This window comes from Daphnia magna, linkage group LG4 (genome assembly GCF_020631705.1).
Source record: "Daphnia magna isolate NIES linkage group LG4, ASM2063170v1.1, whole genome shotgun sequence".
NCBI classification, from domain to species: domain Eukaryota; kingdom Metazoa; phylum Arthropoda; class Branchiopoda; order Diplostraca; family Daphniidae; genus Daphnia; species Daphnia magna.
This window is the reverse complement of record NC_059185.1, coordinates 6078124-6104424: the sequence shown is the minus strand read 5'-3', so window position 1 is coordinate 6104424 and position 26301 is coordinate 6078124. Positions and strand designations below refer to the sequence as shown.

Here is a 26301-nt window from a genome sequence, read left to right as displayed (position 1 = left end):
TAACGAACACAGGGGTCATTAACAGAATCTAAATCTAGACAACAATCAAAACAAAGAAACAAACAACAAACAAACATTCTATTCCACTACATACCTTAAGGCATCCCCAAACACCAGAAACAATGCTAGAAGAAGTCTGAAAAAAAAAAAAAAAACCAAAACACTCCGTACGATGCTCAAACAAATGGTTCCCATGCACCCTACTTAACTCCCAGAAAGCACAGAACAGACAAAGGACAAAGAAGAACCAAGAAGAAGGTGGGGGCTAAACGGCTACCCTCTGCCCACATTCTGAAGACAAATCTGGCCACCAGATGTCATCTTTAGAGCCCCAAGTAGGGCTGTGGCCCGGACCAAATGGGACGGGTTTTTTCTTAAGGGGTTAAAATTAACGGGTTTTTTTCCTTAAAGGGTTTTGAACCGGGTCGACGATGCAAAAAAAATGTCCCGTCCCGCTTGACCCGTGGGTCAGAAAAAACAATCCGGGTCGGGTCATGTCCCGCGTAATTGTCGGGTCAAATGCACTTTTCTTCTCTTCTTTTCAGTCTCGTCATCAGACTCAACCATTACAACGTTTATATTTGGAAAACTTCTTTTTTTGCCAGCAGCATCGCCTGATTGACCGGATTTAGGTACATTTGGACGTTTTCTGCGAATGGTGGCCAATTTTCAAAACGATTTTTTCCACTATCCACAATATCTTTACATTTTTTACAATAGACCAAGATCGGATGCTGAGTTGCCAAGGCTGAATTCCGACCTGCGGTATTTGTCCTCTCGGGCCCTATAGGAGGGAAATGAAAAATAATATATTTAATTAAGTTGTAGTTAGTTTTATTACAAAATCTTTTGGAATCGTGTACTATACCTCTGTGCTGATATAATACAAAAAATTTGATCTCCAAAAAAGCTGTTATTTTTCCAGGAAACTTTTTGAAAGGTACTTGTTTACCTTTCCACAACACCCCCTCCCCGTATTACAACTGTAGAACAAGAAGCAGACGTTTTTCTAAGTAAATTTCTGTTTCCTTATGAATAAGTCCTTTAGCATAATCAGATAACTTAAAAAGACTAATTGTGTCAAATAACTCATTACCGACATCACAAACTACACTACTCATGACATAAAAAACGAAAACAGTTTGACACTACAGTCACTAGTCACAGTCAATCACTTAACGTCTGCTACAGTACATTGTAAACAAGTACCTTTCAAAAAGTTTCCTGGAAAAATAACAGCTTTTTTGGAGATAAAATTTTTTGTATTATATCAGCACAGAGGTATAGTACACGATTCCAAAAGATTTTGTAATAAAACTAACTACAACTTAATTAAATATATTATTTTTCATTTCCCTCCTATAGGGCCCGAGAGGACAAATACCGCAGGTCGGAATTCAGCCTTGGCAACTCAGCATCCGATCTTGGTCTATGAGCTAGAACTTGAAGTAGGAAAGAATAGCATTTTAGCATAGTCTCCAGCAGTTCAAAACTATATGGGATTTTGTTTGGCATAGAATTGTGTAAAACTTGTGTAGAAATTGTGGAAAGTGGAAAAATTGTTTTGAAAATTGGTCACCAGTCGCAGCACTATATTGAGACAAACGTCCCGACTCCCGAGGCGCCTGTGGGTTGGTGACTTGGTGGGAGGACCCAAGTTCCCAAATACGCAGAGAGATACCCCGATTCCTGGCCGTTACTGTAGATTGCTATGTTTTTAAGCTATTCTGCTTTGTTGACTCGTAACTTAGCGTAAGAGTTAAAAGCTTCTTTGTCTTACTACTAGATGGCGCCACATCTCGGGTTAGCCCGAGAACCCCTTGAACCGTACCGAAACCCGTCCCGAAAAAAAAAATTCTTAAAGGGTTGCCTTTTATCGGTTTTTTTTTCCTTGACCCGGGATCTGACCCGGGTTTTCATGACCCGGGCCACAGCCCTAGCCCCAAGTCATAAAAAAAAAAAGATAGTAGTCTTCTACTTCGTTGTATGTGGTAGTACATAACTAGTTATACAGTTATACTTGCACCCCTTAGAAATAAATACAATTATAACAACTAACATCAATAATAAATGAAGAAAGTGACTGAAAAGAAAGTAGCTAGAAAAGTGGCAAAGTTTTTTGCGAATGTGTCAAATGATGTATCAAACACTTTTATAGGTATAGGGAATTCTTCACCGTCACGTTTTCTGTGCTTGATTAATGCAGGTTTATTGAATGGATTTACGAGAGAAGAAATATTTGATATTTTTATTGGTTTTGGGGAAATTGAAAATTTGGTAATGATTGAAAGAAAATCATATTGCATTCTCAGCTTTAAGAATGAATGTGCTGCAGCAGAAAGCTATGAGAAGCTAAATGGAAGTTTTTGCCTGAAAGGTGAAACAAAAGTACTGTACCTGTCCTACCTTGAAAAATTTCCCAGTAAGTCTCCATGATGGTTTTAAAACAAATTTTCTGTAACTTTGTGCTTTTTATTTCCTACTTTTTTACTCTTAATTTTTCTTGCATCTCAGCAAACATGATTGACTTGAAAGAGAGTCCAAAGGTATGGCCAAGTGGGCTGAAATTAAAGGAAAACTTTATATCTGAAGAAGAAGAAGAAAAATTACTTGATTTAACTGTGTCTGATCCACAGACATTGCAGCTCAAACATAGAACAGTGAAGCATTATGGATTTGAATTCAAGTATGGTAGCAATAAAGTTGATCGAAACCCATTGCCTAATGCTATACCTGAAGAAATGGAGCCAATCATAAAAAAATTTGTGGAACTTGGCATCACCAGACCAAATCAATTGACAGTTAATCACTATGCACCTGGGCAAGGAATACCTCTTCATACTGACACTCATAGTTCTTTTGAGGATGGAATTATTAGCATCTCCCTTTGTTCTGATATTGTGATGGACTTCATGAGTAATGATGATGGTCGGCGAGTAAGCATCGTTTTACCAAGGCGGTCGTGCTTGATTATTAGCCAAGAATCAAGGTAAAGGTATAAAGTTTTTCTTCATTTCGGATTGAGAATATTGTTGATTTTGCAGATACTCCTGGAGTCACGGTATAACGCCACGGAAATATGATGTAACTCAAGCTGCCGATAACGGATTAACTGTTATACGACGAGAAAACCGGACGTCTTTGACTTTTCGCAAAGTCCGCACATCCAAATGTGATTGCACATTCTCCAGATGGTGTGATTCACAATTAGAAGACTCTGCTGATCTCTCAGAAAAAACCGCTGACAACATTGAAAGAAAACATGTTTTTCATGTTTATGATGAAATTGCTTCGCACTTCAGTGAAACCAGGTATAAAGGGGATTAATTACTTCCATATACTGCAGAGTAACTAGTAATTATTTGTTAGACATTCACCATGGCCCAACGTTAAAGCATTTATTAAGAGTTTTCCTGTTGGATCATTGCTATTAGACATTGGCTGTGGAAATGGGAAATACCTTACGTGTTCGCAGTCACTTTTCAGCATTGGAACCGATCGATCAAAGCAACTACTAAATGGTTTAGTGTAATATATATTGCTTCAGGTTTGTTTAGTCGCAATATGTAAATTTGCAATTTTCCTTCCAAAAGTCTGTAGGAAACGTGGCTATCAAGTTGTCAACGCTGATTGTCGTGCTTCTCCTTTTCGTGATGATATAGCTGACGCTGCTATATGTATCGCTGTAATTCATCATTTGGCTACCGAAGACCGTCGTTTGCAGACACTCCAGGACATTAGCCGTACTTCCTTATTATCTCCAGCTTTATAACTACGATACTAAATTCTAATCATATTTGCAGGCATTCTACGTAAGGGTGGTCGAGCTCTGGTGTATGTCTGGGCCAAAGAGCAAGAAATAGGAACAAGAAAATCAACATATTTACTGCAAAAGAAGAGTAATGTGTCTAGAGCAGAAATATGTCCTGCACCGGAAACGTATTCTGAAGCCGTGCTACCCGTCCACGTAAATCGGACAGACTTTAAACATGCCGATGTTCTAGTTCCTTGGAGTTTGAATTCGAAAGAGAGTACTGGAACGGATACACCTACCTACTTTAGATTTTATCACGTGTTTAAGGAAGGCGAGTTGGACAACCTGTGTTCCAAAATATCTAATATTTCCATTCGCCGCAGCTATTACGATCAAGGTAATTGGTGCATCGAATTTGAAAAGGAATAGCGGAAAAGGCTGAATAAAGTAGTTTAGTGAGCAATAATGGCTTTTCCATTTATTACACATTCAAATTCGTTTTGAAGTCAACTGATTAAGGAAATGTCAATCACAGACGAGGTCCGGTAACTTTTCCTCTGGCTTTAATGGGAATTCGTAGGTGTGAAGTGGCAATGATGTTAAAAGCCAATTTTTCATTGAACCACCATCCGGAGAATCCATCTCTCCTTCATAGATAACTGGCAGAATTGAGTTTTTGTAAAACTGATCTACATCTACTGCGCAGGAACTCCAGTCTAAAGCTTCGTGTACTCCGTCGCTCCCATAACGGCGATTATAGCTGTCATAATGGGGCTAAGATTTTTTAAAATTTGAGTAATAGAAAACAAAGCAAATTTTTTCACTTCTTACCTCCTCCAACAATAGATTTAAACTGGGCGCTGTAGGAATATTAACCCGCTCCATTTTGAATGCTTTTTCTAGTATTTCTTTTGACGTGAATCCACGCATGATAGCGATTGTAAGTCCTATCTATGAAAAACAAAAATTATTTTACGTCCTTCATCTGATGGATAAATCTGAAAGTGTAGAAACCATTTTACGTATCTGATGCAACATGAAACTCTGTCCTAAGAGAAATAAATATTTTAATATACTGTATTATTGAAAGTCAAAAGAAAAAGCTTACAACCTTTGATTGTGATTTTTACAAATTCCACATCTTTTACTATGAAAGGCAGGCTGCAAGAAAAGTGCGTTACGTAACGTTTACAGCTAGGATCCTGCGCAGGCCTGCCTGATGTGAAGTTATGGTAATTGCGTGTCCCTTTAAAAAACGAAAGCAAGGAGTTCACTTGATCAAGAGTTTCCGACTTCAGACGAAACTGATGGGAGGGAGGCACTTCCTTAGAGGCAAAGGCAAATGTAGGCATCACATAAGCCTAATATAACCGAAACGCGACAAATTATTAGAAAGAAAATTATTGCTTCTCCATAAAACTATCAAGGACACTCACGTAGGATCGGGAATCACATGCAGTTTTGCTATTAAAACCTGCTGTAACCTTCCTTGTAGCAAGCACTTGTACACAGTGAGGAAGGAGTGAATTTAGCTCCTTACATAGATCTTCATCTGGTATCCCTGCAAAAAGAATATTACCTAACCTGGTAATTGCATTGAAAATCACCATGCAATTTTGCCTTATCACATTTTCCATGTTAATCACTGATCATTTTCATTAAAAAAATATTATGAATTTCATGTTGATCATCACATATTATTTCAAAAAGCAATTGTTACCTGAAATATTAGTTGATAACACAACAGAACATTGATAAAAGGATGAATATTACTTACTCATTTTGAGCGAAACGACTTGGCGGATGGCAGATACCTGTGAAACAAAATACTTAAAGAAGTTTTTAACAACAAATCAAGTAAGATTATACTCCTTTATCTGTTCGTGCTGCTCTTTGGAAATGTATAGATTGTGGTGTGTTAAGGGAGTCATCATCCATTATTCCAAGTTTTAAAAATGCTTGAAACAATTCACCTTCAATCGTTTTGAACCCATGATTGAATTGCATTCCAAGATATCCCTGACCGCAATAACTTAAGAGAAGTGCAAATTTCTTTTTTTTTTGAGAACGTGCTCGTTTGACTGTTTCTTCAACTTGCGCAGGTTCCACTTCATGGCTCAATTCAAACGATCTTTTGTTGGATTTCGCATCCTTTTGTACACAGTCTTGATTGAGAACTTCCTCCATATTACAACAATTTCTTGTCTTAGAAACCTGGTTTCCAGCTACAGTTACCGATTTCTTAATTGAAAAAGTAAATACTTTGTTTCGAAATAATATACACGCAAACCCGGAAATCATCGAGTTATTTAACGCGTTTGAAGTACAGACAACAGAGTTGACTTGGCTAGCGCTTGCCGGGCAGTGCTTCCACTTTTTCACAACTCCATCTCGTTCAGGGGCCTGAACGCTGTCAGGCAAAACATGACGACAACTCCTGTTAGGGTTCAGGTCCCTGGCCTCAATTTGCAGCAAGAGACAGGCAGCTCAATTCGCTATACTAGCGCAACTTGCCTTACGCATTCAGTGGCAACTCCATCTCGTTCAGGGACCTGAACCCTGTCAGGCAAAAACACAAAACCCCCGAGCCGTTATTTTTTTGTTTTGTGTTTGTTATTATTTATGTTTATTGTTTATTTTTCTTTCTGTTTCTTTTCCGTAATACAATGCCTTTTAACTTTATAATTTTTTTTTCCTTTATTAGAATATTACTTAATTAAGCAACGATATAATTTCATTAAAATTACTGTAATAATAGAGGCAATTCACATCGCGGTTTCGCGTGTCAATTGTTTCGATGTCCGCCATTTTCTCTGGTTGTTTATGTCATGTTTTGCGTTGTCTGTATTGGCTGAAAGTGTTATTTCCCAATACAAAGTGGATTTTGTGAATCAGTGTTTAATTTTTTTCAATTTTTTTTTGTCAGTTAATTGCTACGTATCTTAGTTAGTATGTATAACAATTTCTGTTTCCAGATCACATTTCTTGTATTTTTAAAAAAATCTTTTCTGTAGGGCTGTCAGAAGATAAACGTAAGTATGCAGCAAAACTATTAATAGTAGGTTGTGATTGCCCCTTTACAATTCACGAAGAGTATTGGTGCAATGGACTTAGCATCGCAGGAAAAATGCCACTGGTAACCAATCTTGATTTGGTAAATTACCTGCTATGTTCCAAGTCTCCATACACGCATGAAGATTTAAAGGCTTACAAGGGCCTTGAGACCTACAAGAGATTTATCGATGGGGGAATTGGATCATTTTGTGCAATCAGTCTTTTAAACAAAAATTTGTTGATGAAAGCGAAGGTTATTACTCTTCATTTGTTTATTTGTAACATTACTATAACATATAACTTTTTGATGTCATAACGTATAAATAAATTATACTTCATAATTTGTATTACCTCTTGAACATTTAAAATTACTCTTCTTGACTCTCTATCCATGGCTGACTTAGCGTTAACATACACTTTGTCAAGATTCAGGGATGGGGCCCAGTCTGGGTGTGTTTCTCCAGTGTACTAAAAAGGTTTTCCTGTGTGATTTCAAATAGAAGAATTAGATAGACACATTCACTATTAATAAATTTGTTGAGACTTACCTAGAACAAAATGTGCATTACAAACTCTAATGTTATTTGTTTTTGCAACCCGGGGCACAACAATATTGAAAACCCATGACAGCCCTACAGAAAAGATTTTTTAAAAAATACAAGAAATGTGATCTGGAAACAGAAATTGCTACACATACTAACCAAGATACGTAGCAATTAACTGACACAAAAAAAAATTTAAAAAAATTAAACACTGATTCATAAAATCCACTTTGTATTGGGAAATAACACTTTCAGCCAATACAAACAAGGCAAAACATGACATAAACAACCAGAGAAAATGGCGGACATCGAAACAATTGACACGCGAAACCGCGATGTGAATTGCCTCTATTGTGAATTTCCACTCATGGGCATTCGGGTAGTGGAACCGGTTCCAAAACCCGATATCATTACTGTGTACCCTATTTGACTGTTTTTTGCAATACATCATAGTTTTATTTATTTTCCTTTACTTGCACACCCATTTTAAGTTAAGGCTGGGCCATATCTTTTAAAGTGGGTATTTTAAACGAAAGAAAACCGCTTGATAAGCACCTACCCGAGTAATGACCCATCAGCTATTTTTCAGGTAGGTAGGCCGGTGCGGTTTAACGTGTCTCGGGTAATCCCTCTATCCCAGTACACAAAATTAAAATAGCTTTATAGGTAACCATATTAGGTACCATATTAGGTTGTAGTAAATAGTCCGGTCGGGCTAGGTTTTAACCCCAAACAAATTGTAATAAGTTGTTTTTTACATGAGCTGTGTTTATATCCCTTTGATCTATGCCCTGTTAAAAAGCTCCCGAAAAATATTAATATTTAGTGTACTTATTTTAATTTTTAAAATATGCGTGTTTTTGTGATTCGATTAAAACTATTAAAATACAAGAAAATAGAAATTTGAAAAAATGAACTTTGTTAGTTATTCCCTCATTTATATTCAGGCTAAATTTTGTTTACATAACCTTAAAAGTGTGAAATTCACAGGCACTTTTAGCTGCTCACTTAAAATCCGTTAAAACGACGCGGCTGTCGAATTTTGATCACATCTGTTTAAAATCCGGTAAACGAAAATCGTGTTACGGTCGAAAAAATCTGCAATTAATAATCGTTGCCGGTCTAGTTTTGGTCCTCATCCAATAAATTTTCTGTTTACACGGTCTAGTTTCCACCCGGCCATAATGTGTTTTCCGGAATTTTATTTTAAACGGTATTTTACAAATACATAAGCCAATTTTCCCGAGAGGTCTCAGCGACGCGCGGTAACGCGGCTTTTAGCGTTAAAGTACCAGCATAAATGGTAAATCGGGTAACTCTTCAAAAAAATATTTTAAGCTATTTCTGCAGACAAGATATATTGTTTACATGTATCCAACAGTGGCCATCCAGTGGCGGAAACTAGAACGTGTAGTAAGAAAATTTGGGAAAAATTGGATTTATATTTCATGAAATAACTTGAAAAGTAAAACTAGCTCCCGGAAATCATTTATTGGGGTGGTAAAGGATAAACCGCCAATTAAAATGAGACCTTAACGGATGAGGAGCGAACTCTAATCATTTTTTAACGAGTATTTTAAAAAAACCCTATAAAAAACCCTTAAATGTTGGAAAACCCCAAAATGTTTTTTAACCCTAAAGTTGTAAAAAAATAGTCTAAAAACCCTGAAACGGGGTAAAAACCCTAAAAGTGGAAACACTGTTGCCGGGCCAGGATAAAATGCGGACGCGGACTGCGGACAGGAGAAACTGCGGACTTTCACCTGCGGACTGGCCCAAAATTTTTGACAGATTTTTCGTGGACTTAGGGATAAAATGCGGACCCTTTCGTACATGGAGCGATTGAAAGTGCGGACCGGACAGGATAAACTGCGGACTGGTATCTGCGGACTCCATGCCCATATCTGATATTAAATTTCAAACTAAAAATAGTATTTAAAAGTCAACATATGCATTATTGCATTATTCAAAATATGAAAGTAAAGGACAGTTTATATAACATGGTTACTTCTTAACTAGGTAAACTCTTGGTACAACAATGCAAATAAAACATGTAATAAACTTAAAAGGATTTGGGGTATTTCCAAGGGGTTTTTAAAAACTCCTGAAAAATGCTGTTATTTTGGAAGAAATTCCTTGTGGTACCATTCTTTGCAAAGTTTGGTACCACATTGCCGCCTTCTGAAGGACGACTTAACTGCGCTACGGTTGTCTAATTCAAATTCTTAGTTGTGCATAAAAGAAAATAGAATATAATGGATTTGGCCTATAGGAAAAAAATAAATAAAATAGTCAGCTGCTAAGAGCTGTGCGCATTTTTATTTTTATTCATTGGAATTGTTGCATGCATACATATTTTTAAAAAGCAACAGTTATCGAACAACAGCCAATGCATGACAAAAATAAGGTTGATCTGTCTTGTCCTGTAAAAACAAGTCAAATTTTGCTGCTATATATATTATGAAATTTTAATGTTAAATACTATTATGAAATGAAGCGGACTCCGTGCCCATATCATGGGACTCTTCGACATTTCCTATGCCACCCATGTAATTTTTTTAAATTTTTATTAAATTCAGTTTTAAAAAATAATTGTTGACTTACCAAATGTCCCTATATTGAAAATTAACCTTTAAAGAGATATTAAATATTGTCTATCAGAAAATAGGGAAATTGGGCGGACCGCCGGTGCCATCTGGGAGCCAAAAATCCTAACTCATTGCTTGTTTTCTTTCTACAATTTCAAGTTAGTTGTCAATCAGCAAGATCATGGGATTTTAGTTGATAGATGGCACCCGACAATTTTGAGTTCAGTTGTCAATCAGCAAGAACTTGCGATTTTTGGTTGATAGATGGCACCGGCGGCCCGCCCAATTCTTCCTCCTACCAAAATTAAAATCGCAATATCTTCTTAAATGATTCGTTTATAAAGAAAAAATGATTGGTTACAATAGAGCAGTAAAACATCCTGCGTTGCGCGTTTTCCACAAATGCGAAAATCTCATTTGTGTCCAAGTTGGTCTGCGCGGCTGCAGCATGGCTGCAGCGTCTTATGGAGAAACCATCTTCTTCACATAAAAAATTTAGTTTTCATAACTATAATTTAGATTTCCCCCTTTTCTTCCTAGCAGTGGGTACCCTATTCATCTTTTCATTTCCCAATTTTTTTCTAGCCCCAGTTCTATCTACTTTATTTTTATTTTATTTTTGTTTGTAAGTCGCTCGTCTCTTTTAGCCGAAGAATTTCGTTTGCTGCCAGAAATTCGTCTGCTACAAGGGGATGAACAACAAACCATAGACCAAGATCGGATGCTGAGTTGCCAAGGCTGAATTCCGACCTGGGGTATTTGTCCTCTCGGGCCCTATAGGAGGGAAATGAAAAATAATATATTTAATTAAGTTGTAGTTAGTTTTATTACAAAATCTTTGGGAATCGTGTGCTATACCTCTGTGCTGATATAATACAAAAAATTTTATCTCCAAAAAAGCTGTTATTTTTCCAGGAAACTTTTTGAAAGGTACTTGTTTCCAATGTACCGTAGCAGACGTAAAGTGATTGACTGTGACTAGTGACTGTAGTGTCAAACTGTTTTCGTTTTTTATGTCATGAGTAGTGTAGTTTGTGATGTCAGTAATGAGTTATTTGACACAATTAGTCTTTTTAAGTTATCTGATTATACTAAAGGACTTATTCATAAGGAAAAAGAAATTTACTTAGAAAAACGTCTGCTTCTTGTTCTACAGTTGTAATACGGGGAGGGGGGGGGTGTTGTGGAAAGGTAAACAAGTACCTTTCAAAAAGTTTCCTGGAAAAATAACAGCTTTTTTGGAGATAAAATTTTTTGTATTATATCAGCACAGAGGTATAGTACACGATTCCAAAAGATTTTGTAATAAAACTAACTACAACTTAATTAAATATATTATTTTTCATTTCCCTCCTATAGGGCCCGAGAGGACAAATACCCCAGGTCGGAATTCAGCCTTGGCAACTCAGAATCCGATCTTGGTCTATTCACAAACAATAGCTAAATAAAAATAAACCAGATAGAACTAGGGCTAGAAAAAAAATTGGGAAATGAAAAAATGAATAGGGTACCCACTGCTAGGAAGAAAAGGGGGAAAATCTTAATTATATTTATGAAAACTGAATTTTTAACATGAAGAAGTTGGTTTCTCCATAAGACGTTGCAGCCGCAGTTCCGCAGCAGACCAACTTCGACACAAATGAGATTTTCGCCTTTGTGGAGAACGTGCAACGTAGGATGTTTTACTGCTCTATTGCCTTTTAAAGCTGCATTTAAAGATTTTTTTAAAATTTTTTCATGAAAATAGCCCACCCGACACCCTTTAACAAGGCGAGATAGGGAAAGAATCCCGTCCTTAAGTTAGAGTAGTCCATGGCTGGCCACACCGTGTTATATTATATTTCGATTTTAATTGTAGAAGCACAATATAATAGCATGAAGGAAGAATGGAGGAGGCGCTACTCTGGCTAAATAGTAACCGTATGCTGTCTTTAGGGATCGGCCCTGACCCTAATCGGGGCACATTTTGCCAATCGGGTTTCGAAATTCGGCGCTCGGTGTTCGGGGCTCAGGGTGAAAATTTTTGAACCCCGATCTCAATCGGGGTTGTATCGGGGTGCCAAATCGGGGATGCAACCCCGATTGCAATCAATCGATCGACGTAAAAACATAATCGATCGAGTCGAAATCGATTATTATGATGAAAATCGGGGACTTCACCCCGGTTGCCCCGATAAAACCCGACCCAGATTCGTAGTTTGAATTCAGGCACCATTTTTGCAAATGGCGTCAGGGCAAGCGGGTTAACCTTGATTTTTTCCCCACCCCACCCCGGCTGAAGAAATGGCGCCCCGATCCGCCCCGATTGCCTTTTCCAGGGGCAGGGTGGGGTTGTTAACCCGATTATGGCTAATCGGGGCCGATCCCTAGCTGTTTTTGCCATAGGCAATGTAGTCATTCTTTTCCCTGCCACTAGATGGGGAAATGTAAACAGGTCTAGAAAAATCGAGGTCCCAATTTCTGTTTCCATAGCTACGGTGTCGTCTGGTTGCTCATGCTTTCAGCGAAAACACAAAAACAGTAAACGGATGACGCGAAAATGTCGTGTTGTGTTTTAGGCTGTAGGACAGGGTATATGCCAAGTAAAAAGCACCAAAATTCCATAAAACATAGTTTGATTACCTTTCCCAAAGAAATGGAACTGAAGAATAAATGGATTGCTGCAGTGGGGGAGAAAATTGGAAAGTGAACGTGAAAAAGCGGGTTTGTGCACGTCATTTTATCGAAAGTGATTTCCGCAAAGATGCCAGAAATATTGCAGATGACATCGTAGACACATTATTATTTTCACGGAATTATCTTGTGCCAACAGCAATATCTTCAGTCAACCTAGCACCACAAGAAGGTGAATTGTTCGTTACTTATAGAACAGTTCACTTATCTAAATATACCTTTGTGACGTACTTATTATAGGCATGTTCAAACTCGTGCTGTTTATTTTGATCCTCAAAATTTTCTAAAACACGCTACCCAACCGCATCTAGTGACAGAAACGGGAACCAAAATATTGCCGATGGCAAAGACAGCATACGGTCACTTTGGTCTGTAGGGCCTTATGAGAGTAGCGCCTCCTCCTTTCCTCCTTCATGATAATAAAAAGGTACACGATCGCCGTATCACTCTCTGCACGTGAAAACGGGGGTGTTTACTAAGTGGTTCCAGGATTCCCTGCTAGGTTCGCTAGCCTAGGAGGCCGGTCGTCTACAGGGATGATAGGGCAAAACACCTTTTTTTCATTTTGAGAGTTTTTTATTATCGGTTCGTTGTTGTGCTAGAAAAGTAAATCCACTAGGGCTCCTTTTCATTCCCGATTTTTTGGGACCAAAATCAAAATGACAGTGCAATTTGGGAATTTTTTTATTTATGTTTTAAATTTACCCTATTTTGAAAAATTGCGCCGTTTGCAGGGTTGCCTAATTCTTTTTGTTTTTTATTTCAAAGCAGAAACATTCCGTATATTGTGTCAGCCAGTACCAAAAACGTCCAATCGGCCGAGTCTGTCTCCCGCTCTCTCCAACTCACGGCCACTGCCTCACTGGTCGAGTCAAACAATACAAAACATGATGTTGAAAACTAGGCAACGCCGCAAACGGCACAATTTTTCAAAATAGTTTCATTAGAATTATTGTGAATTGTCACCCATGGGTGGGGCTTGGCCCCGCGTTGATCGGGGAACTTCTTCATCGATTGGGTGCGGGGATAATTTTTTTCTGTGCGGTGATTTGGTGCAGTGATTTCTGCGCGTGACTGCGGATAGTATTAACGAAGAAATAAGTTGAATATAATTGTTGTATTTACCGCATATTGTAAGTTGCCCTAAGTTCCACGCTGGGAGGTAACGCGGCACAAAACAAGGACTCTAGTCTTTAAGTTGGAAAAAAGAGGAACAAAACAGCTCTCTAGTCGGTGGAATAAGAATAAACAACCTGCGGGTTTCTCCTTTGTTAGCCCTATTTCTTAGATTTTGGGGGTCGGCTTTCTGGCTGAGCGTATCTTTCTTAGAGGTTATGCGAAGCGTTTGTGGTCAACTTTGCGTCTTTTCAATAACAAGGGGGTGGCTACGTTGTAATCTAAGATTGTTAGGCTACCGGTCAATACATTGTGTTGAGCTACGACAGAAGACGGAAAAGAAAGTGGTATAGGGTCTACTCTTGGCCTTGCCCTAGGGACAAGTAAGGGTAGTTTATGCGAGGAATGTTCTAGACTAGCTGGATGGGTTTCTGATAGGGGTCACGAGTAGAAGTCTTTCTCACGGTCAACTCCCTGGGCGGTTTTGTGAAAATAACAAGAGTGACTTTGACAAAGTTGAACTCTCGGTTATCTGCAATGTGAGATATCGATTCATTACATCTTTATTATTTAGATATTACTACAAATGTCTTTTTACCTGTAGTGTTTAGTATTATGTTTCTACTAATAACCACTAGATGGCTTTGTCTAGCTATGTCTTTTAAATCTAGAGCTAGACCCAGTTCTCGGCTGTACGTTGTCTGATAAACATTCTATGTTCTTCGGTTTGGGTTTTTATCGCATTTACTTAAGCGTAGTTGTGTTTAATCCATTAGGGCAACATTGGAAGTAGTTTTAGTGTGTTTAGAGTAGTCCAACGGTTAAAGTGACCAACATGATTGCGCCTAGTGTCGAAAGGGCCGACATTTACGTAACTTTAACATTAGGGTCTTAGCATCAACAAGTGTTTTTGCCGCATTAAATTTTACCCGAAACAATATTTTTTTTAAGTATTTGTTGCAATTTTCAACGAAAATTTATCAGAATTTACTAGGTCGATGCTAGCTCGAAAGCTGCGGGAAACACCCAGACCAAAGAAATTCACCGTGGGAAAACAAAAATTTCCGATTAAATCCGTCGACGAAATGTCTCTTTTACACTCACTCATAGGCCCAAATTCGTGGTTGCTTTTTTAAGTTATGAAACTTCATGCTAGTCAAACAGATTGGTTGCAGCTACCGCTTAAGTATTGGGAGCGGATGACTGATTACCAGAAAATAAGGGTTTTCGTTCGACAGTTAGAAGTAGTAAATGATTGTGCAGAACGCGGAGTAAAATTGATTTCCGATTTCAAAGATATTTGCTAAACAGAGGAACAACAGGCTTTTTTATTTCAAGTTGTTGAAAATCATAGAGTCTCAATGCCTTACTTGAAAAAGTTTGATCTTGATCGATAATGAATATATTGTGTGTTTTATGTTATTGATTATCGCGTTGTGTCTTTTGAATAGTAAATATTAAATTTTCCGAAGTTAGCTCAGCGAAAAATAAATTTATTTCATCAATACTGTAACAGATTCACTGAGTTTTAGGGATGTATTCAGTCATAGACAGCTTACACGACACACACACACAGCATTACACAGTAACAGCACTGACAGCACTAACAACTAGTCTGAATAACTACATTGGACTGCCCCTCTGGTCGGTCATAGACAGGCTTTTGAGTCCTCTGACATCCGGCCAGAGTGGCAAAGTCCATTGACATCGCACATTTGCATCTCTTAGCATCCGGCGTAAAGCGACAAAGTACATTGGCGCTACATCCCCCCTCCTACCTACTGACATGGGTTCCCTAAACAGGATAACAAACCCCACAAGGCATAACAGAGTCCCCCATGTTTTCTACTTTAACATTTGGTAAAACAAATCCGGGTTAAACGACGATAATCACGCGACAGCATTCAGGCCAGGCTGGCCTTGATCCTCTTCTCCTGGCTCTCGCACCTCCACAAGACGAGCCAACATTAGGGTGTCCACGTGACTACTCAGCCTCCGATACTCGATCCACAGGTACACGAACATTGGCAACGGGAACAAGCATCCGATCAACCATTCAAACGGATACCGCTTGGCATTCTCCTCTTCTTCCCATTGTCGTTGTAGGCGTTCGACCGCTTTCAGGTGTGAACTCGTCCCCGCTAGGTCTATACGCGTAGGTGTTCTTAGGGCGGCTGGCGCTTTCTCCATGATGGGGCTCTTTGTCACCGGTTGCCATTGCTCGACCACCGGTGCCAATAGACCACTCAGCATCCCTGCAGCTTCCTCGTTGATGACGCTCGTTACATTCATTGGTATCATCTGTCGGAAGCTCGCTTGCAGAACCCATTCGTCCGAGGTTGCCAAACCCAACCGTGGGATTTTTATGACCCCCTCTGCTGGCAGCACCTGCGGTAGGCTAATTCCGCCGATCCTTTTCCCAGGGCACTGGAGCACTATGGTTACGTTGTCTTAACCAGCGTAACCCCACTTCCTTCCTCCAATGTAGAACAGGTCAATGCCTGTCCACTTCTTACTGTTGTGGTTCGTCGGCCGGAGAGCGGTTTCAGCCGAGCAAACCGAATAGGGGACTTAAACTAATTACTTATTACTAGAGTAATATAAGACTTACAAATGACTAGGGTTTACACAAATATATTTAACACTTACGCGGGGGTAGCCAGCACAAACATCACAGCCCTCCCTTAGGACCGGTCTCACACACGTGAGACGAGATGACGTTCACACAGTACGTCAGTACGCACACCACGACAATCACACCCCCGTCTGCCAACTCTCTCTCCATGGGCCGCTTACGCCCTCTAGTCGGTCTACATACGGGCCTCGGGGTACAGACATAAAAAGGGGTAAGGGGGTAGATGAGCCGTCTGCTACATTCGTCCCTTCTTGACTCGATTTGAATATAAACAAACATGAAAATGCATCAAATCGAAACACAAAAAAAATAAATAAAATAAAATAAATATACGATAAACACACTTTCATACGGCTTTACGTCAACTAGCTACCAACAAAACAAAAACGAAAATAATGGGAACTATCGACAATAATTTGCGTAAATCACAAAGATGAACACGACGGAAAGAAAAAAAAAGAAAAAAAAGACATAACACACATCAATCTCTTAATCTTTTGGGGAGGGTTACGGTCGTTCCAGATCTCGTTCTTGTTGGTTGGGGAGGAGTTTCTACTGCTTCCGGCAGATCGACTGGTGGAATAACGGGACCGAAGGGTGGTGCAGCTATCACGCTTTCGTCTTCGGCTGGTTGCTAAATTGCGTTTTCATCCGGCTCGTCCAGCCAATCGTCCAACTCGACGTCTTCTCTTGGGTGGAATTTTCGGATCTGAACGACGTGATCGTTAAATCGACGAAATCGTTTCTTATGACGTTTTGCTGGCAGGTTTTAAACTAAATACGTTGTTGGGCAGATTTTCTTCACTACTTGAAATGGGCCAACATACTTCAGCAGGAACTTTTTCGTTTTGGTTTTCTTCTTCAACTTTCTTCTAACGAGCACAAGCTCACCAGGGCGGAGATCTCGAACTACTCGGCGCCGCAAGTCAACCAGGCGTTTTGACTTTTCCTGTTTTTTTGACAATGTTGAGACGTGCAGCTTTTCTGAGCTTTCCGACACGGACAAGAAAATTTCAAAAGGTTTCGGACGCTCTTTCGGCCACGGAAACTGATTTTCCAATGCTGTGAAGGGAAGTCGGCCATACACGAGCTGAAACGGCTAAATTTTGACAGTACTTTGTCGGGCTGTGTTTATCGCGAATACAGCTGCAGGCAGGTGACAATCCCAATCGTCATGATCCGTGTTGACGTATGCTGCCAGAGCTTGAGCCATTGTTCTGTTCATTCGCTCGTAGTCCAGTCGGAATAGCCCAAAATGCCTATCTAACCTAAAACAAATTGCAAAGTTTTGTTTTCTACATGAGCTTTATTAATATTAATCTTGTTTATGTTCTCCTAAAACCCTCCCTCGAAATTTTAATATTTAGTATGATTAATTTCATTTATAAAATATGTGTATTTTTGTATTGAAATTTAGTCTAATGAAATACAAAAAAATTAAAATTTTAAAAAATGAACTTTGTTTAATACTAATTGGTCTACATGCATGTCAAATTTTATTTCCCTAACTTGTAAAATGATGAAACACCACACGAAAAATGAGTTCCGTCTCCCTTTTTACTACCCAAAAACCGCTTCCGTGTTTAACACAGAGCTTACGGGGAAACGGCTTTAGCGAAAATCGCTGCCGTTAGTTATCTATAATCCTCTCCTCTTCCGTTTTTGTCTTATATTAAAGAACTAATTCTCATAGCCGTATTAGTAGAGAAAATTTCAGGAAATATGGGCTATATATAAAATCTAATAACTTTAAAACTAATTCCCCCTCCCAAAAATCTTTTACTGGGTTTGTAGAAGAGAATTAGCTCTTTAATATATATTATATATATATATATATATATATTTAGCCAATTCAGTGCTATTCATGCCCGTAGGCTTTCTACTGTCAAGAACACAAACTACATGACCGATCTCGGAGCCACTGGGTCCAATACAGGATTCATCAGGATTACGAGATAGGACATCAGCCACTAAATTATTTACACCTTTAACGTGGCGGATTCCGAAATCAAATTCTTGCAGAGCAAGAATCCATCTGGCAAATTTGTCACTCACTTCTTTCTTAGACCACAACCACCGAGCAGCTGAGCTGTCCGTTAACACAGAAAACCGGCGTCCGTAAACATACGATCTGAATTTTTTCAAGGCCCAAACAATTGCTAGACACTCCAGGTCGTTTGCGTGGTACTTCATTTCAGCATCGTTCAGCTTCCGGCTGGCGTAGGCAATTGGTCGGCGTCCGTCTCATGCGTCTTGCATCACGATAGCTCCAAGGCCTACCAGGCTTGCGTCCATTTGCACTATCACATCAGTGTTTTCATCGAAATGAGCTAGCACTTGCGCTGAAACTAGTCTTCTCACGAGCTTTTCTTTGGCGGCCTCTTGAGCGTCGGTCAATTTCCATGCAGCGTTCTTTTTCAATAGGACGTGCAATGGGTGAGATAACGACGCGAATTCCGGGACGAAACGACGGGTGAATGAAGCGAGACCAAGGAATGCTCTCAGCGACTTGATGTTGTTAACTTTAAAGTTGACAAGGGAATTTATTTCGCTGGGTCCGGCCGTAGGCCGTTTTCGTTAATGATGTGACCTAAATGAAAAATAACATTAGTCGCGAAGATACATTTTGACACGTTTAAAGTTAATCCGGCTTTTTCTAAAGCCTCTAACACACAATTTAATCGCTCTTGATGCTCCTCAAAAGATTTCCCAAATACAAGAACATCGTCTAAATACACAAGGCACATCTGCCATTTGAGACGGCCCAGCATACGATCCATTAGCCTTTGAAAGGTAGATGGTGCATTGTTTAATCCAAAGGGCCAACGGACAAATTCGTACAGGCCATCTGGAGTTACAAAAGCTGTCTTGGATGTGTCGGCCTCTGCAACCAGTACTTGCCAGTACCCAGACATTAAGTATTTACTTGAGAAGAACTTTGCACCGGCGATACGATCAAATACATCATCCATACGAGGTAGAGGGTAAACATCTCTCTTTGTTATCGCGTTTAGACGTCGAAAGTCTACACAGAATCTGTAGTCACCTGATTTCTTTTTAACTAATACCACCGGAGCAGCCCAAGGGCTAAAAGAAGGACGAATGATGCCTTGCTTGAGCATTTCAGCTATATTCTCTGTGATGATTCTCCTTTCTGCAGCAGATACACGGTACGGCACGCAGCTTATTGGACGAGCGTCGCTGGTGTCGATGGCATGCTCCGTCATGAATGTAGATCCTAAATTGCCATCCGCAGGTAGGAAGCACCGTCGACGTCGTGTTAAAAGCCGAAACACCGCATCTCTCTCTGCTGCTGATAAGTTTTCACCCACACGAGCATCCTTCCACACATTCGCCTCCTCAGGGTGAGAAAATGCACAGGCTGGCATATCCGGCTGATTCTCTTGAATGATGGTGGTTTTCTACGAATCGGCGTCGATTCTGTCTACAAACGCTAACAAATCTTTACGGCGTAAATTGAAAGAAGAAGTTTGCATATTAAGAACAGGGACTTTAAGCTTTCCTGCTTCTACTTGAACGACACAACATGGGATAACCCATTCACTACCAGGCTGGGCACACAAATTCGGCCTGATCATTACGACACCTGAACAATTTTTTGCCATATTGGCACGTACAAAAAAAAGTGATTCGGGAGGTATAACTGTTGATTGAACTTTTTTCACTGTTTTGCCTGTTGAGCGCCTCCCCGGTTGAGACTCTTTTTGAAGTGATTCAATTAGCTCATCAGAACCAAACAAGGGATTTTCTTCCTCATAAAAAAAAAATAAATCTCTTCATTCCCGGAAAAAGGAACTTTTTTAACTTTGGACTTGCACACGTCGCTGGGTTTTAACACGATTTTATCATTTTCTACAATTAAATTTGTTTTACTTTTAATGATCCAATCCAATCCAAGAATCAACGCAAATGGGCACGATTTTACAACTGCAACTTGTTTTAATTCTACAACACGATTGTCCCATTTAACATTTAAAGCCAAAAAAGAATCCACTACCACTTTCTTATTATCAACATCCGTTAATTTTAACAAAGACTTAACTCTATTGGAGGGGAGCAATTTTCCTACCGTACTTATTCTAATAGCAGAAATACTTGCACCGGTATCAACAAGTGCAATAACTTCACCAATATTCTCAACAAATACCTTTACGAACGGGAGTGGGGGTTGACAGGGTAGATGGGCGTAGCCGGTGAGCACTGCCCCTGCTTCTAGCTTCCGGCTGTACCTTTTCCCGATTTTGTTGGACAGTGGCGGGAGATGTGGCCAACCACTCCGCAGTTGTAGCATTTCCGTTTGCTAGAGTCGACCCACCCTCCTCCGCCGCGATCACCTCCGCTTCCTCCGCCACGATCACCTCCACTTACTCCACCACGATCACCTCCGCTTACTCCGCCTCCTCCGCGCCCGGCGCCACGACTTCCGATCGCCATCTTGTTGAACTGAGCAGTCAGTTGGTTAAATAGCTGGTTGCCAAATGCTGTTAGAGTGGTGTTTAAATCCGGAACAGGAGGTGTATTCGTTGTTCCATGTGTACCTGCTGGTAGAGCTGTTGTTGGAGCTACTGGTGGAGCTATTGGTGGGGGGAAGACACGTGATGCAACACCAAGGGTCTCCAATGCACGGATCCGCTGGATAAATTCCGTGACGTTGTCTGGTCGGTTCGCTGTCATGGCGGCCCCATGTTGACAATTCGCGAGACCATCTATAAGAAAAGCTACCATCTTCTCGTCGTTAAGGGGAATAGGGGCAACACGCAATAATTTCTGCTTATTTAAAGCGTACTCGATACCTGATTCATCGACTTTCTGTCGTCTCTCTTTTACCAACCTGAGCCATTCACCAACGTGTAACCGTGGTGAAAAATTTGTAGTGAATGCTCCAGACCAATCATCCCAGGTCGCATGCGTTGGCCTGTGTGAATATGCCAATCCAACGCTGTTTTCAACAGACGCCTTGCTGCAACTTGAATACGCTCTGCGTCTGTCCATCCTTCTGCCACTGCTACTCTATCTACAAAATCTACAAAATCTTGGGGGAAATCCATTAATTTACCCTCAAAACACGGAATAGACTCGACGGCTGCAGCTGCTACACGAGGCGTTGGTACTGCTGCTGCTAGGGCACCCGCGGCGTTGTTTGTGAGCTGCTGTACCAAGTTTGCCGATTGTGCACGTTGCTGGTCTAAGGCGTTCAAGAGCTGCGCTGCTTGAGTTTGGGCAGCTAGTCGGTCTTGGTCCATTGCCGTCGTGAGTTTCCTTAGGGCATCAACTAGATCCTGTGGCAGAGCCATGTTTGGTACCCTTGACACTGCAGTTGCTGAAACTGGTAAGTTAAATGTTAGCCTACTCGTGCCACCACGCAGGGACGGTGACGTTACGGGTGTGGTAGGCAGTACTACCCTTGCGGATGTCAGTGGTGTGGCTACGGATCTGGTTTTTGAACGTGTTGCTATTTGAAATGGTACTGAAGAATCTCCACGTTTAGGAGGCATATAATTACATAAGAACTTCCGACAGGGCTCAACACATTACGCCCTTCTCGATTTTACTTAGGTATACTTGTAACTTTAGGCCCATCCAGGGCCGGGAGATAGGTGGCGCTAGCGTATTTTTAACGCTTTTTTCGCCATTTAATTCTGCCAAACTGTTAACGTTTAATTTTTGTCCGTCTACGTTTAAAGCTTTCTGCGTTCCCATTTTTTGCCCGCCGACCCGTTCACTGTCTCTACCCGCCAAGATGTCCGCCTAGTTGCCCGTCCTCTCCCTCATAGTCTGCACGTCAACCTATTTTGCCTGCCAAAACGACCGCTGTAGGTGCCCGTCGTCCCAATCGGTGGCCCTGCCCGTTTAAACCCTCACAGTCTCAGCCCGTCAAATCGCTACCTGTATCTGCCCGTCTAATCATTCACAGTCTCTGCCCATCGGCCCAATCTCTGTCCACTAAAACGCCCGCTTTAGTGGACCGTCTGCCCTGTCCTTGCCCCTGCCCGCCCTCTCCATCACAGTTTCTGCTCGTCAACCCACTCGCTGCCCACAAAAAAACCGCTGTAGTTTCCCATTAGCTCCCTAACAGTCTCTGGCCGTCAAGCTCCTCTCTGTCTGTTAATCAACAATGAATCCCTAAAAACGCCCAGTATAGTGTCCCCTCAATCCTTTTGTTGCCTCTGTTCATTTCTCCCCTCTGAGTATCTGCCCGTTGATCCACTTACTGCCGGCCAAATTGCCCGCTGTAGTTGTCCGTCAACCCACTCTTTGCCTCTTCCCGTCGATCCACTTGCTGCCTTTGCCCGTCACATCACTCTCAGCCTCTTTCTATCAACACCCTCTCTGCCCGTCAACACACTCTCTGTCCACCAAAACGCCCGCTGTAGTTGCCCGTCGACAATATCGTTGCCTTTGCCCGTCCGACCCCTCATAGTCTGTGCCCGTCAACCCAATCCCTGTATCTGCCCGTCGACTCACTCACAGTCTCTGCCCGTTGACCCAATCACTGCCGGTCAAAGTTTCCGCTGTATTTGCCCGTCGAATCACTCACAGTCTCTGCCCGTCCTCCCACTCGCTGCCCACAAAAATGCCCGATGAAGTTGTCCGTCAACTTATATATTGCCTCTGGCTATCTAATCCCTAACAGTCTTTGCCCGTCGACCCCCTTCTCTGCCCCCTCTTTGCCCGTCGATCAACAAACGATCAGCAAAAATAACCACTGTAGGGGGCCCGTCGACCATATCGCTGCCTCTGTTTACCATCCTCCTCACAGTCGCTGCCCCTCAACCCACTTACTGCCCACCAAAATGTCCGTTTTAGTTGGCCGTCAACCTATATATTGCCCCTGTCCGTCGGCTCACATGCTGTCTCGTCCATCCGTCCTACTAAATGCCCATGTACTGAAAAATTGTCAATTTCCACGATTTCGTTCACCTTTTACGCATCTAGTCTTCCAAAAGCCTCATCCCGCCATTTACCTTAGCCAGTAGGCGGCAACTTACAGCCAATCACAGGATGCCTGCATCGCAAAAGTCTCAAAACTCCTCCCACATTTTTCCTTAGATTTTTATAGATAGAGTACTAGATACGAGACGGTAAAGGGAAGTCAGTATTAGTCGGACCCCAAACCCATTTGTCCACAGAAACCCTTAATCACTAAAGCCCCTTAATCCACTAAAGCCAATCCAGTAAAGCTGTGAATCACGTAAAGCCCCTTAGTCACTTCAACATTAATCCACTAAAGGCCCTTTAATCCATGTTAACCGCTGAATCCACGTAAAGAAACTTAATCCTACCAACAAGATCACGTACCCTTAATTAATGGTTAGCCGCAATCACTTACAATTTATAAATCCATTTTAAGCCCCTTAATCACGCATGTCAGCGACCACTCATACACGTAACAAACCATGAGGAAAAACAAACACAGTGACGCACTGAAGCCCAAGGCCATGCACGGTCCTTACTGCAGTTTTCTGCTTACTAATGCCCGTCCCGCCCGTCGTTTCCAACCGTCCGTTGTTTCCGCCCTGCCCGTGGATCTCGCCCGCCCGCGGATCCGCCCTGTTTTCCCCAGTTCGTCTTTTACCCGCACGTCCGGGAATGGAAAGAAAAGATTAAGCCAGCTGGTGGCAGTTCGAACCCTTTTCAAGTAGTCGACCTTTTCCAGGTAGTCGACCTTTCCAGGCAGCAAAAGTTACGGAACCCTCGAACCAATGGAAGCAAGCGCACTGAAAAAGGAACACTTAATGGTGTTGGAACGCAGTCAATTGAGCGCAAAAAAAATGTCAATAGTAGCGACAACAATAGTTCCCGGAAAAACAAACAGACAGATACAAAACAAATCCCCCCACAAATACCCTTTCGCATTAAAGAAGTAGTAGACGATGCTGTCCTCGCCCGTCGTTCAAACCTGTTATTTGTTTCCGCCATCCGCTGGTCTCGCCCGCCCGCCGTTCCACGTCCGTCCTTTTACGCACCCTGTCCGCGCTAATTCCAAAGAAAAAGAAGCCAACCGGCGGCAGTTCAAATCCTTTAGGGGTTAACCTTTTCCAGATAGTCAACCTTTTCCAGGCAGACAAAAGTTAGGAACCCTCGAACGATGGAAGCGCGCACTGGAACAAAGGAACAACCTTAATGGTGTTGGAACGCAGTCAATGAGCTGTTAAGAAAAAACAAGGTGTTCTTTGAGGACGAAAAAGAAAGGTGCTAAAGGTTGTTGGAACGTAGTCAATAGACATGTTAAGAAAACAGAATGGTGCTTGTTGAGGGATGCAAGAGGAACGGTCTGTTAAGAAGTTGAAGAACTCAATGAATGGTGGTTGTTTGAGGATGCAAAAGGAACAGTCTATGAAAAGTGCTGGAACACAGTAAATGGAGCTGTGAGAACAAAACAGTGGTGGTTGTTTGAGGGGCAAAGGGAATGGTCTCTAAAAGTGTTGAAGCAGTCAGTGGAGGTGTTGAGAACAGTAAGCAATTAGAGTTGTTTGAGTGAGCAGAAAGGGACGGTCTCTAAAAGTGTGGAAGCAGTCAGTGGAGTTGTTTAGAATAAAAGCAGTGGTAGTTGTTTGAGGGGCAAAGGGAATGGTCCTGAAAAGTCGGAACGCAGACAATGGGGCTGTTGACAACCCAAGGCATCGGTTGTTGTTGAGGGATAAAAAGAACGGTCTCTCAATGGTGTTAGAACAATCAATTGAGCTGTTAGTACAGAACTGGTGGTTGTTTAGGGTGAAAAAGGGAACGTCCTAAGTATGCTGGAACACAGTCAATGGGGCTTGAAAACAAAAAATAGGTAGTTGTTTGTGGAGCAAAAGGGGACGGCTAGAAGATTGTTGGAACACAGTCAAGGTAGCTGGAAAACAAAAGGAAGTGGCTTTTGAGGAATGCAAAAGGCAAGAGTCTCTCAAAGGTGATGGAATGCAGTCAATGGTGCTAATCAGAATACAAGAATGGTGTTTGGGAGGGATGCAAAAGGGAACGGTCTTAAAGATGTTGCAAAGCAGTCAAGGAGCTAATGAGAACACAAGAAAGGTGGTAGTTTAGGGCTGCAAAAGGAAGGTCTCGAAGCTTCTTGGACGCAGTCAATGGAGCTGGGAAAAACAAAATGGGTCTTGGTGAGGGATGCAAAAGGAACAGTCTCTGAAGGGTGGTGAAACACAGTCAATTGAGCTGTGAAAACAAAGAATGGACTTGTTTTAGGAGAAAAAGGGAAAGTCCCAAGGTTGTTGGAAGGCAGTCAATGGAGCTGTTTAAAAACCAAAGAAATGTGGTTGTTTGAGGATGCAAAGGAACGGTCCTGAAGGGTGTGAAACGCAGTCAAAGCTGTCAACAACAAAAGAATTGTGGTTGTCAGGATGCAAAAGAACGGTCTCTCAAAGGAGTTGGAATGCAGTCAATGGAGCTAATCAGATTACAAGAATGGTGGTTGTTTGAGGATGCAAAGAACAGTCTAGAAGGGTGGTGAAAAGCATTCAAGGGAGCTGTTAGGAATACATGTAATGTTGGTTGTTTGAGGAACAAAGAAACGGTCCTTAATTTGTGGAACTCAGGCAAAGGAGCGCCAGAACACAAATTAATAGTGGTTGTTTGAGGGATGCAAAAGGAACGGACTATGAAATTTGTTGGAATGCAGTCCATGGAGATATTAAGAAAACAAAGATTATGTGGTTGTTTGAGGGGTGGAAAAGGGAACGGTCTCTTAAAATTGTTGGAACGCTTTCAGTGGAGCTGTTGAGAACAAAATTGCAGTGATGGTTGTTTGAGGGGTGAAAAAGGGAACGTTCTCTTAAAAGTGTTGAAACACAGTCAGTTAAGCTGTTGAGAACAGTATACAATAGTGGTTGTTGGAATGCTGCAAATGGGAACGGTCTCTTAAAAGTGTTGAAACGCAGTCAGGGGAGCTGTTGAGAACAAAATGCAGTGGTGGTTGTT

The 26301-nt window shown here is 41.2% G+C and overlaps 2 protein-coding genes and 2 long non-coding RNA genes across 8 annotated transcripts; 2 read left to right on the top strand and 2 right to left on the bottom strand.

Moving 5' to 3' along the window:
• The first annotated feature begins 1942 nt into the window (after positions 1-1942).
• Positions 1943-4220, top strand: LOC116922104 (alkylated DNA repair protein alkB homolog 8). Of its 4 annotated transcripts, XM_032928524.2 has the most exons (7): positions 1990-2139; positions 2207-2422; positions 2515-2989; positions 3045-3311; positions 3370-3521; positions 3594-3743; positions 3804-4220. In XM_032928524.2, exons 2-7 carry the CDS (start codon positions 2281-2283, stop codon positions 4181-4183), a joined length of 1566 nt encoding a protein of 521 aa, XP_032784415.1. In that variant the 5' UTR covers positions 1990-2139; positions 2207-2280; the 3' UTR covers positions 4184-4220. The 4 variants fall into 4 exon arrangements, 3 of the variants coding, with proteins under 3 accessions (XP_032784416.1, XP_032784414.1, XP_032784415.1); XR_004393887.2 differs by having other exon boundaries at positions 1943-2422; positions 3435-3528; positions 3804-3889; XM_032928523.2 differs by having other exon boundaries at positions 1945-2422.
• LOC116922111 (tRNA pseudouridine synthase A) lies at positions 4218-6202 on the bottom strand. 2 transcript variants are annotated; one of them, XM_032928534.2, is made up of 7 exons: positions 5624-6202; positions 5532-5568; positions 5191-5333; positions 4866-5115; positions 4769-4803; positions 4586-4705; positions 4218-4528 (listed from the first exon to the last, which is right to left on the bottom strand). In XM_032928534.2, the coding sequence occupies exons 1-7, from the start codon at positions 6053-6055 to the stop codon at positions 4280-4282; spliced, it is 1266 nt and encodes a 421-aa protein (XP_032784425.1). In that variant the 5' UTR covers positions 6056-6202; the 3' UTR covers positions 4218-4279. The 2 variants fall into 2 exon arrangements, with proteins under 2 accessions (XP_032784425.1, XP_032784426.1); XM_032928535.2 differs by having other exon boundaries at positions 5191-5315; positions 5624-6199.
• Positions 6203-6648: 446 nt separating this feature from the next.
• Positions 6649-7155, top strand: LOC116923563. The gene is made up of 2 exons (XR_004394568.2): positions 6649-6703; positions 6769-7155. It is a non-coding gene; the product is annotated as an uncharacterized LOC116923563 (long non-coding RNA).
• Positions 6707-7224, bottom strand: LOC116923535. Its single transcript, XR_006644659.1, has 2 exons — positions 7160-7224; positions 6707-6979 (listed from the first exon to the last, which is right to left on the bottom strand). It is a non-coding gene; the product is annotated as an uncharacterized LOC116923535 (long non-coding RNA).
• Between the last annotated feature and the right edge of the window lie 19077 nt (positions 7225-26301).